The 20799-nt window shown below is 36.2% G+C and overlaps 1 protein-coding gene across 1 annotated transcript in view; it reads right to left on the bottom strand.

The window, feature by feature from the left end:
- Window positions 1-20799, bottom strand: part of FBXL13 (F-box and leucine rich repeat protein 13) — a 92582-nt gene that overhangs the window by 61692 nt on the left and 10091 nt on the right. The window contains exons 4-9 of the mRNA XM_054800998.1: window positions 20452-20519; window positions 18590-18744; window positions 15906-16015; window positions 13683-13784; window positions 6734-6829; window positions 3821-3956 (exon numbers count right to left, since the gene is read on the bottom strand). Coding sequence (XP_054656973.1) covers window positions 3821-3956; window positions 6734-6829; window positions 13683-13784; window positions 15906-16015; window positions 18590-18744; window positions 20452-20519 — 667 coding nt within the window. The remainder of the gene's footprint in view (window positions 1-3820; window positions 3957-6733; window positions 6830-13682; window positions 13785-15905; window positions 16016-18589; window positions 18745-20451; window positions 20520-20799) is intronic.

Consider the following 20799-nt stretch of genomic DNA (forward strand, 5'->3'; position numbering starts at 1 on the left):
CACATGGAAGTCAATGATTTTCTTAAATCACTGCGTGGGTGAAGTAATACCACAAACCCCTGAGCTATAATCCATGCATCTCATATACTCATTCTTCTTTGGCACAATACAACATTCATTTGCCAAAGACAGTCTGAGCTGGAATCATATAACATTCATAAGTAAATATTAAACAAAGACTACTATTTCAGGCATACACCACATACCAAAGTTGCTGTACATAAAAACAATTTTTTAAAATTGCAGCTAATTAATTTACAAAGAAGTATTAACACGATTAGGCAGCCAAACAGACATAAACGCCAGTTAACATCATTGCTGTTTTATCATTAACAATAAAAATGTGCTGCCAAAATCTGTGTAAAAGACGAGGTCAGAACTGTAGCTCGGGGAAGTTTGAATGGACAGATTCAACACATCTGTAGCCTATAACGGAACAGACAGTTCAATGCAGCTTGTTAGCTGAAGAAATGTCAAAGGAAGAGATTTTCAATATGATTTTCAATCACCAAAAATGATAAATAGTTTTGCAGCAATTTTAAACCATCCACCAGAGCTTCAAAAGAATGGCATAAGTAGGCTGTATGATCAATATCAATGAATTTTAACAGAAGAAATATGTTATTAATCTAAATAGCAAGAGTACACTGATATAAATGTGTTTCATTCTTAAAAAGAACTACTGGGTACGTTCCAAGTTAGAAGAAACAGGTTTATAAATCAATGTTTTCTAAAAGCCCCTGTGGTCCATCAGACGTGATTCATCACAATAGTTTAAAATTAGTAGCACTGAGTAGATGTAAATGGACATAATATTTGATTTTGAGCCTGCAGAAAACATAAATTATCAACAAAAATGGAAAATACATCGTTTGTAGATACACAAATTGAATTTAGTGTCCTTGATATGCAAATGGAAATGGATGATAACCAAGATATTGATATTCCAACTGATATAATCAATATGCTGACACTTCTAATTTCAATTATTTTAACTAGATATGAATCAGTTAAATGATGTGATAGAAAAGGCAATGTGTATATAAAATTTAATTCTATCGCAACTGTTCTTTACATGTTTTAAGCTTTAAATGCAATAAACATAACTATGGTTTTAGTTTTGTACTCAAATACATAAGAAAACAAAATCATAAAAAGATTTAACATTTCTAAATACAGTCCCCATAATGGAGGCGACGTGGCTGTGTATGATTTATTTTGGTTTGCTTTCTTTACTAGCTGCCAAAGTTCATCATAATATTAAATTATTTCACTAAAGAATTTGCATGCTGATATCATTGAGAATGTTATTTTATCCTGTAATTTAAAAGCCAAGACCATGATCAAATATACTTTTTATTCTGGCCAATTGTTCTTTTCCGTCACCACTCTACAGAGCAAATTGTTCTCACCCATAATTATACTGTCACTTTCTAAATCAAAAGAAAACACACTGAAATTGTTACAGGCTGCATCAACAATTTCAATCATGTATCATCTGATTAAACAGTAAATGCATTATAGTCTCAAAACGTCAAAATACACTTTTAATTTGGAAAATAAAAACATTTTCCTTTTCTTATTATGCATTTGCATTGAATTAAAGTGTAGGCTAGAAAAGAGTTGATTAGTAACATTCTCCTGCTTAAAAAATACTGAAGTAAAGCTCTGCCAGGAATCAAAAACATTTCTTGGGATCTTGCCTAGTTGTAGCAGAACAGTTTTTTCCTTATGAAAACACTACCATGATATTTTAACACTCTTCATGATAAAATGGCTGAATATCAGTTAGGATGCAGGTAATTCCTAGCAAATCAAGTACTCTTTCACAGCTAGTAGTGAACCTCTAGCACTGATCATAAAGGCTTTTATTTTCCCTGCCCACTTCTCTGCTTAGTGGAGCATACAACTGCATCGAGAAAAAGATTACTGACCTGAAACTATTGCAAAATGCTGTCCCAAAGGGAATTAACCTCTGATCACACGGTCACGGGTACTTCCACACATATTATCAGGCAGGACTAAGATGCTTTTCTACATCCAGAGGGACTCTGTTTTGGCAGTAAAATCAAGTACCTATATTTGTGCTAAAATTTGAACACTACATTAATATCTTGAACCACATATCTTGAACCTTACTTGGATTCTCTTTTTTTTTCTTTTTTTTTTTTTTCTTTTTTTTTGTCTGTGAGCCTCTTCTTGGAGGCCAGTAAGTAGCAGTGTACCCCAGGGGTCAATACTGGGTCCAGTCATGTTTAACATCTTCATTAATGATCTGGATGATAGGATAGAGGGTACCCTCAGCAAGTTTGCAGATGACACCAAACTGGGAGCAGAGGCTGATAAACCAGAGGATCGTGCTGCCATCCAGAGGGATCTTGACAGGCTGGAGAAATGGGCTGGCAGGAACCCCATGAAGTTTAACAAAGGGAAGTGCAAAATCTTGCACCTGGGGAGGAACAACCCCAGGCACCAGCACATGCTGGGGGCTGCCCAGCTGGAAAGTAGCTTGTCAGAAAAGGACCTGGGCTGCATTAGGAGGAGTGTTGCCAGGAGGTCAAAGGAGGTGATCCTTCCCCTCTACTCAGCACTAGTGAGGCCACACCTGGAGTAATGTGCCCAGTACAAGAGAGGCATGGACATATTGGAGGGAGTCCAGCAAAGGGCCATAGAGATGATCACAGAATCACAGCATGGTAGGGGTTAGAAGGGACCTCTGGAGATCATCTAGTCCAAACCCCCTCCTAAAGGAGGATCACCTAGAGCAGGTTGCACAGCATCGCATCCAGGCAGGTTTTGAATATCTCCAGAGAAGGAGACTCTGCAACCTCTCTGGGCAGCGTGTTCCAGTGCTCGGTCACCCTCACAGTAAAGTTGTTTTTCCTTGTATTGAGATGGAACTTTCTGTGTTCCAGTTTGTGCCCGTGCCCCTTGTCCTGTCACCGGGCACCACTGAAAAGAGTCTGGCCCCATTCTCTTGACATCTGCCCTTTAGATATTGATAAGTATTGATGAGATCCCCTCTCAGTCTTCTCTTCTCCAGACTAAAGGACTGATGAAGGGACTGGAGCATCTCTACTGTGAGAAAAGGTGGAGAGAGCTGGGACTGTTCAGCCTGGAGAGGAGAAGGCTCCAGTGGATCTTATCAATGTGTATAAATACCTGAAGGGAGGGTGCAAAGAAGAGGAAGCCAGGCTCTTTCAGTGGTGCCCAGCAACAGACAGGATAAAAGGCAACAGGCACAAACTGAAATGCAGGAGGTTCCCTCTGAACATCAGGGCACACTCTTTCACTATGAGGGTGACTGAGCACAGGTTGCCCAGAGAGGCTGTGGAGTCTCCATCCTTGGGAGATATTTAAAAGCTGTCTGGCCAGGTCCTGGGCAACCTGCTCTGGGTGACCCTGCTTGAGCAGGGAAGTTGGACCAGATGGCCTCCAGAGGTTCCTGCCAACCTCAGTCATTCTGTGTTTCCGTGATAATTATCTCAGTAGAGTTGGATTCTGGCATTCTGATATATTTAAGCACATGTTTGCATTCCAATCCTATTTGTCATATTACAGCATTTCACACATAATTTAAACCATTCTATGGCATTCTAGCAATGTTCAGTCATACGGATACTGCTGGGCCTGGAGACTATAATGAAGGAAGGGGGGGCTGCATTTAAAGTAATTTTACAGATCTCATATTCACACTGCTTCATTATAGCTGGACATATAGAAAATAATATAGGCAGCAAAATGGGACAATAGCGAAGCACAGCGTGAAGACACAGTTTAAAGAGAGAATTAAAATTTTAAAAATACATGTAATACTTACTGATACTTTTAAAGCTAGGCCAGTGAAGAGAATAGCAACCTCGAAGATTCAAACGTAATACATAAGGACGCCACTTCTGCAAAATATTTACTACTATTTGGTTCTGAACTTTATGCCTCACTGATGAAAAATTGATCTAAAAATGTAAACAATTGATATATAATTCAGTACTAAAAATAGGTAATACCTACAAAATACACATCATTATGAAAATCACTAGTAAATACATGAAGTTTTATGTAAACATTGAATCAATAGTCTGCAAAACACAGAAATGTCTGGTTATTACATACATAAAAATTCTAGACAAATTACTAAAAATACTTAAATGTAGAGGAAGCCTGTGTCTATAGTATTTATGAAGCTGAAGCAAGTCTTGAACTGCCAAAATACAACATGCCAGAGTGTTATGTGCAAATAAAATTGTCAGACTTGAATATTTACTTTACTTTTTCCCTTTAAGATGTATAAAATCCTAAAGTTGCTAAAGATTTTTTTTTCTAATTAATGGTCTACCGATACATCAAGATATCAAGAATATGTAACCTACCATCTTAGTTTTAGTAGAAGAATCCTGAAGTGATTTAAGCTGCAGGCTAGGGATATCTAGATATTTGACTAAAAACATTACTTTTCGTAGTATCTGTCAAAAGTTCAAGTTTAAGAAGTTTTAACAAAAATTACTAGAAAATAGTTTTAACAGTCTGTCTACTGACTTTTTAAACAAAAGCAGGAAAGTCAACATACAAACATTTAATAAGAAATATCTCCTTTTTGGAGAAGACTTTTTCATGCCTTCTTAAATTTGTCCATTAAAAAGCCAGAAAAAGCTTTTTTTCCCTGTTTGTATAATCTGCTACAGCTACACCACATCTGTTTGTTGTACATTTCAATAGTATATGTTTATTACCCAAACACTTTGAAAAACCAATTACCGTTATTTCTATGCAGAATGCTTGGAAGTGGTTACAGTACCAGGAAGTCAGGAATTCAGAACTTTTTCCAGTTTTTCACTTTCTCATTAGGATTTTGTTCTTCTTACATTAAAATTATCAGAAGTTTTAATACTAGTCTCATTAAGATCATTAATTCGTCACAGTAACTTAAGACTAGACCTAATAAAGGTCCAGGCACCTACAAGCTGGGCACTGCAGTGTCTTTTGGATGCTGGTGCCCAAGGTAGATTGATAAACTCAAATCTGAGCAGAGAGTCTACAAAATACATGACAGCTAAGCACATCAGAAAGTCCTTTTTAAAGAAACTCACACAGGGAACAGGCAGCTGCCTAGAACCAGACACAAGACATGTAAGCAGCATTGTTGAGCCCTCCAGAACTTCTTTGCCTCAGTCCGGAAGGCAGGTATAGATCCCCAGCTACCTGGGAACCAGAGCCTGTGTCCTGCTTAGGGGACAGAACAGTGTATTTGGGAGACTCAAGTTCAGATCTCTTCTCAGCCTCACAAGGCACAACTGTTCCCCTTCTGGATCCCACATGGATCTCTTCGAGTGGGAGAGAGGTGCCTGTTGTCAGGGTCCTGTGTTGACCAACCACACTTTAGGCATGTCTGTGTCTGGCCATGTGTCTGGCTGACCCTGACCCTCACTCATGGATTTCACTTCCTGACTTGACCTTGGAGATGCATCTTCACAGCAGGGCTGACTGGCAGTCTGGTGGGTGGCTGACCCTGGTTACTCTCACCGGACCCACTCTGCTCTTCTTATTCAGGTTCTGTGGGACTGTGCTCCTTGTCAGTGGGGGGGGCACTGCCCCTCCCTGCCCTTCTAGCACCCTTGGCTCCCAGCTCTCCTTCCCTTGTGGCACAGACTTACTGCTTCCTCACACCAAGCTCTGCAGGTCATGCAGTTCTCAGAGAAAAGAGAAAAACAATCTCATTGATCACCATCATCATCATGAACTTTTAGGTCCAAAAAGGAGATGCCTATCAGACTAGACATCTCCAGGATTATGCAGAAGATGCACAGGGTATTTTGGATTGTAATTTCAGACTTGAGGGCCTAAAATCTGACCAAATCATGTTTGAAGTGTCCAGACACTTTTAAAAATCTAGCCTTAATCTTTCTTTGTACTGCTGATAAATGGCTATATGTGAGGCAATGATATAGAGGCAATAATGATACTGGTTGAGGTGCCATGGTTAGTCTTAGGCCTGCCTAAGGACTGGGGAGCCTTGAGGTAGTCCTTCACACCTGAAGCCTCATGAGCACTACAGAAGGCAATAGCAATGAGCAGTGTGATTGTATTTTTAAGTTCAAGGCAAAGACAGAATAGATATTTCAGGTGTGGCTCCAAACAGACCATGCTAGCATGGTCACACAATGTGCATTAGAAGGCAAGTTGACTGAAATGTGTGTGCTAGGGAACTGGACTGCTAAGGTAGAAGACATAACACAATACCTTGGACACTGACATGTGCTTTGGGGACACAGTGACCCCCTCAACAAGTCTAAGAATTCATGAGTATGGAAGTGAGCTGGTCTGCACCACTTGTTCCAGGGATGACAAAAGTCTCTCTAGAGCAACTACAAATTGTCTCAGAGTATCTGTAACTGAGTTTATGTTCTCCGTCCACAGTAGTCATATAGTGCCTGTTTAGATTACCGAGGGAGCCTGAGACACCTCACTCAACTGCCTACATTTAGTGGGCTATGGCTAAGCCTCAGTGGCCAATTCTCTTTCTGTTCCATTGACTTTATAATGATATACCACAGACAACTTCGTTTGAGTTGCTCCTATTTTTTTATTCATGTAGCTGAGTAGAACAAGTCATTTTCTGGGATAAAACTTTTATCCTAGATATTTAGCATTCTTAAAGTAAACTACCTCTTTGTTTCACTCTTTTTTAAAATGAATAAAATTGAAATAAAATATTGAAAGTGATTATCTTACTTACATCACTCCATAATGAACTGTTCTGAGTTAGTAGCATCCATGTTTGGCTAACTTGAGCACATCTTGCCAGATCAACTAAATTTACATAATGGAAAACCTACATCAGAAAAACAGACATACACGATATTAAAAATTATTCATCAAAAAGCACTGCTGTATTAAATTATATATATTTACCTATCCTAAACAACAAGAGCTATTTTCAAATGAAATACTTCTTTCTTAGGAGTTTAAACATACCTTTTATAGCAGAATGCCAATAATTACTCTCATTAACAGCCTTTACAAAGACTAGGAAAGGACAGCTTTGCTTAAAAGCTCATCAATTCAAGCTATAATGGGGAATGACAGGAATGTTTCAAAACCAAAGATTTTTCATGGACCATCAGCAGTTTCCTTTCACTTACATTAAAACAACACTTGTTAAAATACCTCTCCTAAACTGATTTGAGACAATATAATTTTGACTAAAGCTTTTTAGATTAAATATAGTACTTTTAAATTCAACTTCAAATTACATATAAGAGTTTGTTTAGTTTCTACCTCAGAGGTCTTTTTAATTTAACTAGCATAATTTGGTAAATATATCTATAAATCTTTAATCTCAGAATATTAAAGTCTATGTGTTGTATTACGGTAGAAAAAATATAAAAGCTATACTGATAGTTCAACTTATACAGTTCAAAATTCTAAAATATACTGCCACCACTAAGTAACATTTTGAAAAATTAAATTATAGCATTCCAAAAAGGTCTTGTCCTGGTAAATAATCTTAGATACAGCAATCTCAGGCCATAAAAGTAAAAGACTGAATGAAGATTACATCTGGCAAGTTTCTGCCATAGCTCCTCACCTGCCATTTTTATGACCAACTGTCAAACAGTATTTCTGCCAACAGAATGCTAATGTTTCATCTTAGAAGAAACTTGGTAAAACAAAATGAGGGAAAATATGGTAAAATTTAATGTCTTTGCTATAGAAGCACATACACATTATATTATAACCATCTGAAAATATAAGATGCATTTAAGACTCAAAGATAAAGAGCATAGGCAGAATTTTACATAGAACAGCTGGATTATTTACATACTAAAAAATCCCATATCCATAATCATTTGCAGAACTGAATTACTACATCATATGCTGAAATATAAATATCTGATATGAAATGCAACACTTAAAATGTGCAGTTCTAAGCATGAAAAAGAAACCAGCTGACAGGAACACAGTTAATAAAATCCTGCATCACTTTTCCTAAACTAACTTCTATATAGGGAAAACTTTATGCTTGTAATGTAATTACTTTCATATCTGCACAATAATACATCAATGGCAACAGTTTAAACCTGGTAAGGTAATTGGTTGATAGCAAAAATACAAAAAGAACTCTCTAATTTTATCCCATAACCTGTCACTGAAGAGGAATTTTTCTTATTAATATACATTTTCAAAGAGCTTAGCACTTAAGATATGTACCTTAACAACAAGATGTCAGAGTGAAAACATAACAAAATGCCAGTGTGCTTTACAGAAGAATATTTCCGTATTAGTTATACAACTTTCCATACAATAAAACCTGGTTTTCATTATAGCAGTATATGAAGTATGATTTGAAATATGCTCCAGAAAAATGAATGCATACTCTGTGCAGAGCTCACTCAAACTATACAGGCACAAGAGAACTCTGGAGTCAAACAGGTTTTGAGACTCAAATGAGTGTTGTACTCAGAAGCAATACACATAAAGCCTTTGTAAAAGTAAGGCAATAATTGCAAATTTTGTTTCACTTCTGGTAGTCAACATAGCTAAGAAGTGAAGAAAGAGTGACTACCCATGTAAGTGTAGAGTGCATGGATTACCAAAGTGCAGGTTATCTTGGTTATACTGAAATATGCTTTATAATAAACGAGTCACTAAAAACCTGTTAGAATCAGAAAGGGATGCTCTAATAAAAAAAGATATTTCACTAAAGGAAATATTCCTTCCTTAAGATAAACTTTTATCCTGATTTATATTCTACGCATTCGATAATTTTCTATTCTATAAAATCCTATTCTATTCTATAAAATTCTATATTTTCCTACTGAAATGAACAGGATTGAAAAACATATTGGCTGGAACCCATTTTTATCAGAGAGATTAAGTTCAATTAAAAGAAACAAGCAGAAATATCAAGAGTATTCTACCAAGATTTAAAAAGATTTTCTGTTTCAAACTATATAAACTAGCCAAAGGCTATAATTTCTTTAGCTAGAAAAGGACAAATCAGGTAGAAAAATCACTGAGAATGTGTCTTTTACCACTAGCATTTAATCACCTAGGTAATACATTCAAGCAATTTGTCTGCTCCTCAAAACATGCTGCTGTCCCACAAGCTGTCTGTATTCACTTCATATGAACTACTTAAAACAGTTTAGAAAATCATTTTTTCTGGCTTTATGTTTTTATTCCAGAATTTTGGGAGCTTGCTATAGCCATACTCATTTTAAAGATATTTAGGTGGTTCAGAATGCAGATGGGGACTTACAAGGATTTTTTAAAGTACAGAAATGAGCAGGCTCTTTTCAATAGCAAATTCCTTCTGTACACCCCATCCCTTCAAAGACTTGCATCCCATGATAATCATAGTTGGATCCATCACAGGCTTCTTTAACCAAAAGTCTGGTTAATTAGACATGTGGATTATTTTCTTAACTTCAAAACTCAATCTGATTTAAAACTCTAAGGAATTTTGACACAGATCACAAAAAGTATTTGAATAAATGGAACTATATGACTTGTTAGAATGAGAGAGAAAATATTGACTGTATTAGTCATTAATAGAGTTTAGTTTCATAGTAGAAGAACAAAAGTAAGGCTTTTAATTTGACACTCTCTTGCCAGTAACCTTTTGAATTTTCAGTTCTGAGAAAGTCTGTTGAAACATTTATTTCATGTCAGGTCAAGACCACAGGAGCCAGCTTTAAAGCACAGCAATCGTTTTCCACCAATAACTCAACATTAGGGTACTGTGGTACCACTGACTTTTTTAGGAAACTGTAATTTTCAAAGCAAATGGTTTCCATCTGCCCCTGAGGACAGATCTTGTCCCAGCAGTAAATACAAACTGACAGATTTTTTTTTTTTTTTTGCACAGGAGCAGAACAGAAAGCTGCAATAAATGTTAGCATACTAATAATGATATTTATTAAATATCCTGTGATTTTGAAATGATCCACCGCCAAATATCATCTACAGTGCCAGAGACAATAAAGTCTCCTTATCGTAAGTTCCAAGACGTTGAGAAGTCCAGGCATGCTTTCTTTTCCACAGTCTGTGAAGGCTCAGAGCAAACACAGATTTGGCCTGGAGAAGACGGCATCCAGTAACAATCTCTTGTTGAAGGAGATTGTATCTACATGCTGGATACACCAAAAAGAGAGCATGAGGATTCACAGAGAAGGAGAAGGAGAAGAAGGAGAAGGAACTAGCTCTGCCTTTCTGCAGCATATGGTTAGGCACTCAGCTAGTGGGAAGCTCTGGTCTGTGCCAGTAAACAGAAGAACTCTTTCTGCACTTCCCGTACTGAATAAAATAGTGACAGTTCAAGAAAAAGAAACCAGGTGACAGCCACACAGATCTACACTTCTCTCTGGATCAAGGGAGCAGCATTCTCTTTAAATACAAAATAGAAGCATTTCAGTAGGCTGCCTGCTTTTCTGCAATAATTTTTGTTCCCTCTGCACTTTACACATAAATAAAGCCATTATTTTCTGGCTTGCCCCAAAAATCCACAGCTCTAGCTTCCAGTCCACATTTGTAATAACTTGCATGACTTATCCCACATACACAAAAAATACTTACAAAAATACTTTCAGTGCAGCTGGCTCAGCCTATTCTCTCTCGCGTGCCCTGAAGGACACCCTCCAGAAGACGCTCCCCATCCCACATGCTTCCATGCACCCCTCCCCAAATCCCTGCACTGCTGCTGTCATCTTTTTGTTGATCCCAGTCCTTAACCCTCCTGCCCTGGTTTTGGCTGAGATAGAGTTAATTTTCTTAACTCTTCAACACACTGATGGTTTTAGTTGTTGCTAGGTAGTTGTAGTGTCTACACTAAGTCAAGGACTTTCCAGCACCCCACGCCCTGCCAGGTGCACAAGAAGCTGGGAGAGCACAGCCAGGAGAGCTGACCCAGACTGGCCAGAGGGATCTTCCATACCATAGAACATCATGCTCCTGTGTAACTGGGGAAGCTGGCCGGGAGGTGGGATCACCTTACCCTATTGTTGCTTTTCATTTTCTTACCTCTTGGGTTTTTTCACTGCGGTGATATAATTAGTTTTGATTTCTTTTATGACATACAATTTCCTTAGCTCTAGCTTTTGGATTTGGATTTTAGATATGCAAAAGCTATTTAAATATAGACAAACAAAAATAATTCCTCTTCCTACACTGACCATATTTTTATATATATAAAAATTATATATATATTTATATATGTATTTATATGTAGGTCACAAAAATATGGCTTGAAATTTGTGTGGATTATGCAATTTTCTTTTTCTTATTCTTAGGTTATTATTTCCTAGTCTCATCAGTAGAATTTTCATTTCCTACTTCATTTTCCTCATAAATGCACATTAAAATATACACTATGATGGGACCAAAGTCTAAGCTGGCAAACTACCTTGCTTTTCAGCTCCAGACCTCAGAGTTGGAATTACTCTAGAAATGGAAGACATCAATGCTTTCTGCTAAGCCACTAAAGTAGCACTTGACAGTATATTTGATTTATATAGGCTATAAAATTAAGTTTATATATAAACAGAAGAGAAAATTATATAATGTATTTTTACAGCTGTAGCCTTAATCAGAAAGTATGCCTACGTAACTCAGAATAACTGTCATTCTTTTCGATACATATCCGGATTCTGGTTTTCATGTGCATAGTCTTTATGTACGCGAGATCTGATTCTTTGTGACAGCAGCACATGTAACTGTGAACATGATGTGACCTCAAAAAAGGGCAACCTATGAGGATAGCTTGAAATGTCACTATATTTTGAGCTCATGGTTTGGATGACAAAAAACCAAGGCTCATGGATTAAGCTAAAATAAACAGATTACTCCCAAGCTACAGAAAAAAGGAATGATGCTGTCAATTTTGTTTGTTATAGAACTATCAGAAAGATTACACTATTTCAGGGTTTTTAATGAAGATGGGATTCTAGTACAGATCTGAGAATTTCTGAGAATTTGACTAATTATTTATTTATAGGTATGACAAGTTTGATAGGTATGGACCCATGTAAGCTATAATACTATCCTCGAGACATATATATATATAAATATACATACACACACTCTCTCGTATAATACTATCTTTTTATATAATACTATTGTAGTGAATAATATTACCTTATTAGGAAATAGAACATTAGGAGGTGGCACTGTAGATCAAATTTTGGTCATCCTGCTACTCATACAGGGAACGGATCTCTCTCTGTTTTAGTGATGTTTACACTTGTATGGGAAGAACATTCCCTTCTGAGTGTACTGCTTCTGAAGAAGAGGTTCATACTACAGATTCTTCCTTAACTTATATCAATGTCTTAGTAATCAGAGGTATGAGTATTATGACCCCAAATTCTGTAGGAGAGATACTACTGCTGCTGCAAGGGGCCCATAGCTGAACCATTTAATAGCAGAAGTTCTCTGGTTACTGAATGAGTCACTACTAAGAAAAATGGCACAGACTAAACCCCATTCATGGACATAAGTCAGTCTTACATCCATGAAGGTCATATGCACCACCAGTGGAATCCATATAGATAACATCAAGAAGAATTAAAGCATGCTGTAGTTTTGGTGAGTAAGGTCTGTAAAGTACGTACATGCTTTAGCTTAAAGATTCAAGTTTCCTGTGATGTCAGTGACATTATTACTTATAATAATTAATTATCTGCATTTGGGTTTTAGACTTCATTGGATAAGAACTGAATTTTGAGTTCACTATAGTCCATACTATTTAAAAGAAAAACATACTATGTTTTTTCTGAAATACCACTTTAATGTTTTGCAATGTTAAATTAATGGAAAAACATGATAGGACAAATTAAAGCTTATTTATAAGAAGATAACATGAAAACATTTTAGCAGTAGTTCCAACGCATCCCTCAATGGCAATTATTTTCAGTAACCAACCTATAATTTAGTTAAACTGCCTCTACAACTGAAAGCTCCACAACCAGTAGTTAATAATTCTGTTCTTTTTCTGAAATACTGCCACAAATCAACCTTCCTGCTTCTGGGTAGAACTACCTTCTCTTCTAGAAGTTAGCGTAATAACAAGCTTTCTCTCTCTAAAGTTACATTTTGTAAGGATACAAGAACACTGATCAACGCATGCTTTTAAAAAACCAAATTAACTTAAATGGAATATAAATGTTTGGAAAGAAATCTTGCCCTACCCACTGTACCCTTGCAGTGGATTCCTCTCCTCTACTCTTGCTTTCTGGCCTGGCAGTTTTTTCTGTATTAAGGAGCTGCATAATGTCCATCCAGTCTTCTCTATAATTTTAAGAAAACTAAACTGCTTTCTATCACATTTGGAGCTTGGCTTATGAGCTTCTATTCACTGCCAACAAATCCCTTTACTTCTCTCAGGCATTCCACTCTCTGCCTATCCTATAGATTTCCTGATTTCTCATCCTCCCTTTTTGAATCTCGCTTTTTCTCTTTCAGTCTCAGCTTGGAGAAGCTTCTGGATGTCAGGTTAGGGCATGCAGAATATCATCAGGTGCCACTGAAGGAACAAATAGCATTACCATCCTTCAAGTCCAGCATCTAGAACAATGTAAACAGGAACCTTCCTTTCCATCGCACAACCACATCCTTTTCAACAAAATGAAATATCTATTATTTATGAAATATATTAAAAATTAAAAAGAACACCAACTATCACAAACCTGTAATAAGGCTTTTTCTGGTAAATGAGATGTGGATGTTTTATGTCCGACAGTAAGATAATTTGATTCAGAACAGCCTTTCTGACTTTCCTTTGCCAAACTCTGAAAAAAAAAGGTACAAGAAAAGTACACTTTTATCTTAATTGCATGTTCAAAGTTTCAAATACATTTAAATATTCAAAAATGAAATTATATTTGCTAAGTTTAACTAGGCATTTTCAAATTCCCATATAGTAACACATCTATGAACATTTGTAACTGCTATTACTGAGAATAATCATACTTTTAGGGTGCATCTCCTGATTTTGCATCGTAGCAATACAATATAGAAGCATAGGAGACTCACTGCATTTCCAAACCAAAACATTGTGTACACTAGTTTGTGCACACAATATGGCAGAAACATACTATTAGCACATGCAAATTTTTCAGCCAAGTCTGCAAAAGGTATCGCTACTAAAATCTCTCTGATGGTCTACTGCATCCAACAATGTATACTGCATGAAAGATGCTAATGTATCTTTCATATATAATCTCAACATGGGAGTAACATTCAATCTCCTTTTTTGTCTTTTATTCTAGCTATAGACATAGAAGGGGTTATGAAGTTGGTTTTCATTTGAATATTGCTACAGGGAAGAGAGAAAAGAGAAGAAATATGCAGGTAAGGAGAAATTAGAAATAAAGAAAATGGGAAGGAAGAAAACAGTGGGATGGGAAAGCCAGAAACAACAGAGTAAATGGAAATAATGAGCTTTAGATTGCAACTTCCCATTCTGAAGTGTATTTGCCCTTTAGTAGCAATGCGAGCTCTTCTGGCCCATTAAGTTTATTACGTATTATATTCATTGATGGTTTAATTCCGCATTTTAAAATCAACCAATGTCATCTAGATTATCCAAGATATCCACAAAAGACTGGCAGATATGACACAGGACTGGCAGAGGACTCTTGCACTTCTTGAGCTTTGAGTGGAGGCCTGTTTGGTCTAGCCTTGTCTGAGATATCCCAGGGCATGCTGAATTACACCAGAAACTATGATTAGGTGACTTAATTGCAGTCAAAATGCCTACAAAAGTGTACACAATACAAAAGTACACAATCAAAAAATGTGGATTCAGTTATATGCTGTTATATGCATTCTAATTATGGAAGTCAAACCAACCCTTGCAACTGCTACTAAGAATGGAAAGAATTTGAGCATATTGCTCCCTAAGAATGATCTGATACACTCCAGAAACAGGACATCTTTTGTCCACTCAATCCAGTCAGACTAACATTTCAAATATTTTAAGATACCAGCAAGAAAAGAAGAGAAAGAAAATGTACAGGAGGGAGAAGAAACAAAAACAAAACTGAGAGAACAGGGAGCAGTTCTCATTTGAGAGAACAGGGAAGAAGCAGGACTAATGACAGGTTTACTCCAGGAAGGATTTGACAACTGGTGTCCGGCAGCCAGCAAGTGGTCAATTGTCCACAGCTGGTTTCCATTCTGACCAACCTATAGTAGGGGAAGGGAAAGAAGCCAGACAGTGGGAGAGCTTTATCTGTGTTAGCATCATTTTTGGAACCCTCATGCTATTAGCAGTGGCCGGGTCTTACAGGTCCCGTCTCTCCCCTTCCCCACATGGTATCTGCTGAGCATCCCACCAACCTATGGCATTCTCTTCCATGGCAGGAGAAACCTTCCCAGAAATGAAGAGCGCCCTGTTTTTCACAGTGAGAGCAGACAAGGCTGCTGGCAGTGGGGCATGTGGGGCTGTCCATGTGTTGCCTACTCTCAGGTGATCACAATTTTGGTCACCCCACACTTTGGGGGAGGAGATGAGCTTATTGCGGCTTTGCCTCACTCTGCAGGAATCTAGACCTCTTGGACTGTGGTGGCAGGGATCCAGAGGCATCATCTTTACTGATTATCATCTCAACTGGTAATACTACCCCTAAGACATCAGCCACGTGATCCAAGCCAGCTAGATCACTGATAATATACAACAGTACTCAACCTCTTTTGCTGCTTAAGATATGACCAAACTTTTACTTGTAGAATATAGAGGCAATGATCTGCTTCCCATAACACCATAAGTACTAAATTGTAGTATTAGTAGTAGTACACTAAAATGCTTCATTTAATATTGATAGAGCTGTTTTTCCATAACAGTTGGGATTAATGGAGTTAATCGTTAATCACTGAGCTTACTATATTTAAAGCATTATACTGCATACCTCAAAATATGCTTTTGTTTTCAAAGAACTGTGGGCCTCTGCATGCCAAGCTTTCACAACAGCATTTAAATATATTTTGTTAAAGATCTGTTGCAGTCTCTTCACTGCCACTGAAAATACACATAATTATAACTGATTTGAGTACCACAAGTAAGAACAAGTATGTCATTTAAATGCTTTAGATGAATGGCTGTTTATCAAATTACATTTCAATAAAATAGCTGTGTGATTCAGCTTCTGTAAGGAAATAAATAACATTTTACAATAGATATATTTAAGACCATTGCAACAGGATTTCAAGTTAGCAGGCAAGGCAGAAACATGACATATTTCCAATTTATCAGAGTTGTGTATAAGACATTACTGATCTACAGTTTGATCTACCAAATTACCCAATAATTTCGCAGAGCTTGGAGCTGTGAAATATATACAGACCCCAGTGAAATAAAATACAATAGCAAAACTCTAATAATGTTTCAGATGGCATAGAAGTCAAAAGTCATAAGAATAAATTCAGTAAAGTCAAGTGCTAAGTGTTACACCAGTGTTAAACATACAAAGAACAGTAAAGCAGCTTATGAAAGTTCATGTGTTCATTATGAATTAACGTAAGCATTTTTAAAAATTACTTTTAAGAAAACTTTGAAGGAATTGAATTTTCTTTAGTCCAGCACAAAAAAAGCATGGGAAATATTACAACTGTCCTTCTATACGTAAAAGGCATTACAAATGCAATCAAAATAAAATGCTCTGCACAGCCACTGAAATAAAACCAAGAGAAAATAAGTGCAATTTTCTGCAAAAACTTAAGTCATCATGAAATTATTTTTTTTGTCAGTTAACTTTGTAAAAAAACTGCAATAAGCTACAAAGGGAGCTGATAGACTCTTCTTACTTGAAACTTTCAAGAAAATACAGGTATTTAAATAGCTTAGCCCTATATAATCCTATCTCATAGACAAGGACAAAGCTTGATTAATGTGACATGCAGTCTTCTCTATCAAAAGAAGGATTAAAATGTAAATTTTTATATATTAAATGCACTATAGAATCACTTTACTACTTTTTTTTTTAAAGGTGTCTAGAAATTCAACTGAAATAAATTATTATAAAGGTACATTTAAGATCCATTGTTGTTTCCGAAAACATATCAGTGTGTCTCAAACCTGGCAAGAGATGCCATGTTGACTGTATACACTTAAGTTTGTTTTCTGTTACCTGAGTCATGCTCAAACAGTATGTGTTCTAGAGAATATATTGTATGATATTACTTAATTATACATTTTAATAAGCGTACACTTTACACTTTAATAACTTTTTAGGCTATATAACCAGTAAGGTACAGAGACTGGAAATATTTGCAAAGCAAATGCCTAAAAAATAATATCAAATTTTCATTGCCCAAAAGACCCAAGGGAGGAAGGCAAAAACTCTCAGGATTGCAAGGGAAGTCCAGACTGCATCCATGTTAATTTGGTCTGATTTTTATCAATCAGGATCCAACAACCCGCAGACCTGCCCCTTTAATTCTCTCTCACAACATACTGTTCACTCTTGAACTTTTTTCACAGATCACTCGTTCATTGGTTGTGTTCATAGTACAGTAGAGTTCTACTATAAGCAGATCCTCAAAGTGATCAAAGTTTATTTAAGAAAAAAAGACCCACTTTTTTTTTTTTTTTAATTCTCTATTATTCCAGCAAGCTTGTTGACACTGCAATCCCACAAACAGTTATACTGGTACTAGTCAAGAGTCAACAGAGTCACTCAGACAAGAATGACTGAATGGCATCTCTCCATATGTGAGCTTTGTCATGGGAGGAAATAAGTTGTGTAACTATGCCCTCTAGATGTCTCCTCCTCTGTTTCTGTGAATTTAAGATTAACAAAAGTCGCCTTGGCTGAAAGTAATATTTAGAACAGAATATAAAAGGAAGCAGTAAAAAACAGGAAGTCTCTGAAAACTGCCTAGGGAAGTGAGACAACAGCTTGGGGCTCTGTAAGAGCAGTGTTTGAGTCATACATAACTGCCTGAGCTCAAACTCAAAGCTGTAGGTAGTGCTTTTGGCCTATTCTTCACTTTTATGAAACTTCTGTCTGAGTGGACTCAGGTTAACAAGTCTATGTTCACAGCTGCTGCTGTGTGGAGACATTTTAAAAAACCCATACCCACAGGATCTGTGGAATGCAAAGTCTCAGGCAGAATGAACAAATTATTTCTTTTTTCTGTCTTCTGACTTTTTTTATTTTATTTTGATCTTCACTCCTTCCCACCTCCCATCATGCATTCCCTCTAACTGAAGCCAAGACCCCAGCTCTGTGATCTCTCCTGTTTTATCCCCAGCAGTGCACTCTTCACCTCCCAGAAAAGCATCCCGATTCCACCTTGTACTTCTGACATACATTCCTCTTCCCTAACACCTCCCAAGCCTGCTGTGCATCAGCATCACTGCTCAGTCTTTAGAGAAGAGTACCAGCACCAGCTGTCCTAGCAAAGCAGTGCAGGGGAACTGCCTCTCACAGCATTCATAGCATCAAGTTGCCACAGGTCAACCAATGAATGGCATCCTGCAAAAAGATGGCTAGATAAACTGTTGGACCAAACATATTTAATTTATGTAGCATAATTTTATTTTATATAACATCTATTTTTTGTCTTATGCAAAGCAGCTATGTAGACTTACATGTCATTTTTTCCTTGTGACTCTGCACCCACATGCTCCACTTCTGTACAATTACTCTTAATATGTGGACGTTATAATGAACTACTGCTACAGCTATCTTCTGCTTTGCCTTTCTTCTTTTGTTCTTTCTCAGCAGACTATATTTTATCCATCCTCTGAATTTTAAAACAGAATGAGTCATTTAATATGGCTCCCAACCTGAATGAAGTAATATTTACAAAACTCTGCAAATTGCTGTAAAATACAAATCAAAGATCAACAATATAAACTTGTGAATAGAACTGATGTTTATTATTTATAATTTAAATAAAATACACATTGATAATATTTTTCAGTAGTAATTCATTCACTCCTTTTAATAAAATTTCTACTTGTTCTTAGTATTGTACAGTCTTGTGCAATAAAAACTTGCTTGCTTGTACCATCATGTACTCCTGCTGCTGTCAACTATACTTTAATGCACAGATCTGTATTTATGAAAGGACATTTGAGTATTTATACAAAATAATTTAAAAGTCCTAGATGCATGCACTTACTTAAGTGCTATTTGCACTTTCTTGGCAATACAAATAAAAATTAATACGATAGAATAGAAATTAAATTTATATCTTAACAATTTTAACCTTTGGTAAAAATCCCATTTCTCCTCTAAGCTAAGTAATAAGAAATAACTATATTCAGAACAAAAATTGTCTTTCGAATGAATCATATGTTGCTGGTATAGTAAAATACACTATATCTCAGTATCTGATTTGCTGGAAAGACAACTGAATAAATTAGACTTTACAGGACTACTTTCATTTGCCAAAATCTCATTTCAAATTAAAAATAAATAAATAAATTCATTTCATATAGTTGGGAGCAACTATAAATGGAACATTCTATTGTTCCAGTTCAACTTCTATGATAATTAAACAAAACTGTTAGCTCACGCAATCTTCAAAATGCTGCTGTAAAGGAAAAAGGAATAATCTTCCATGTCCCTGGTATATAAGACAAAAAAGAAAAAAAAAAAAGTTTTCTCTTGTAGCAAGTCAGACTCAGGTATTAGGAAAATATCTCTGGTAGAAAGGATTATGAAGTACTGGAACAAACTGTCTACAGAGATTGTCATGTCTCCAACACGTGTGAATTTTAAGATGACGAAAAACAGCCTAGTCAAATGTTCACCAAGACTAACCACAGTATAGCTTGAAAATCTTCACCTCCCTTCCAATCCTGTGATGCTGTGATTCTTAGCAAAGATTTACACCAATGTTCCTAACAGAGTTGTACCTCCTATATAATTAGCATTGTATGCTTTTCAAAACAAAAAAGCCCAAACTTATCTATCCTAAATGGAGGATCACTAAATTTTGATACACATGCTTATAACAAAGAAATCAGTGGACATGTTTATTTATTGTGATTCTCATATTTTAAAACATATCTATATGTTATCCTCATTTTTAAAAGGAAAAGTTGTATTACATAAAGTATGAGTTACCTAATCCCAAGCATAAAGGAAACCAAAGAAAAAGCAGAAGAGAATGCGGACCTTTTACTTTCAGACCCAAACACAAATTATCCTTTTATTCCCAGGTATACTACCACATTCCTGGCAAATCATACTGATTAACACACAGAAATGTTAAAGGACTTTCTTCAAGTCTTGAACAGGTAGAAAATCAGAATTGACTAGTTTTAACATAGAATAACATTACTGAAGAAAAATCAAGCCAAATCTAAGTTTCTAATCTCTCTTCACGTTGTTCTATTAAAACGAAACTTTTTCCTCACCCAAAGGAACTACATCAATATTCCTTTGGTAAAAGATTTTTCCTAAGATGTTTCTGAGATATAGGTAAAATGCAAATACTTACCCAAAATACACCTTCATTAAGTTTTTGCTGTAAAAGTCCCATGCTTTGGCACATAATTCTTCAGTCATCTAAACAAATCATTTATGACATTAGTACACAAAACAGTGCTGTATTATGCACATTTAAAAATGAGACAAAAATATGAAATCTTGTATTTTCCATGCTGATTGGTGCAAATTAAAGTATCTGTTTTAAAGAGTTCAAGTATCATTTTCTGTGTATAGTTAGAAGTACTTTGCTACCAAATTACACCTCTGTTTTTACACACAGAAGTTAAAGGAAAAGCTAAATTAGCATACGAAACAGAACTAATATGTGTGCTTGAGGGAAAGCTCAATAACTGAAATT

The sequence above is a fragment of the Grus americana genome, chromosome 1, assembly GCF_028858705.1.
Source record: "Grus americana isolate bGruAme1 chromosome 1, bGruAme1.mat, whole genome shotgun sequence".
Taxonomy (NCBI): Eukaryota; Metazoa; Chordata; class Aves; order Gruiformes; family Gruidae; genus Grus; species Grus americana.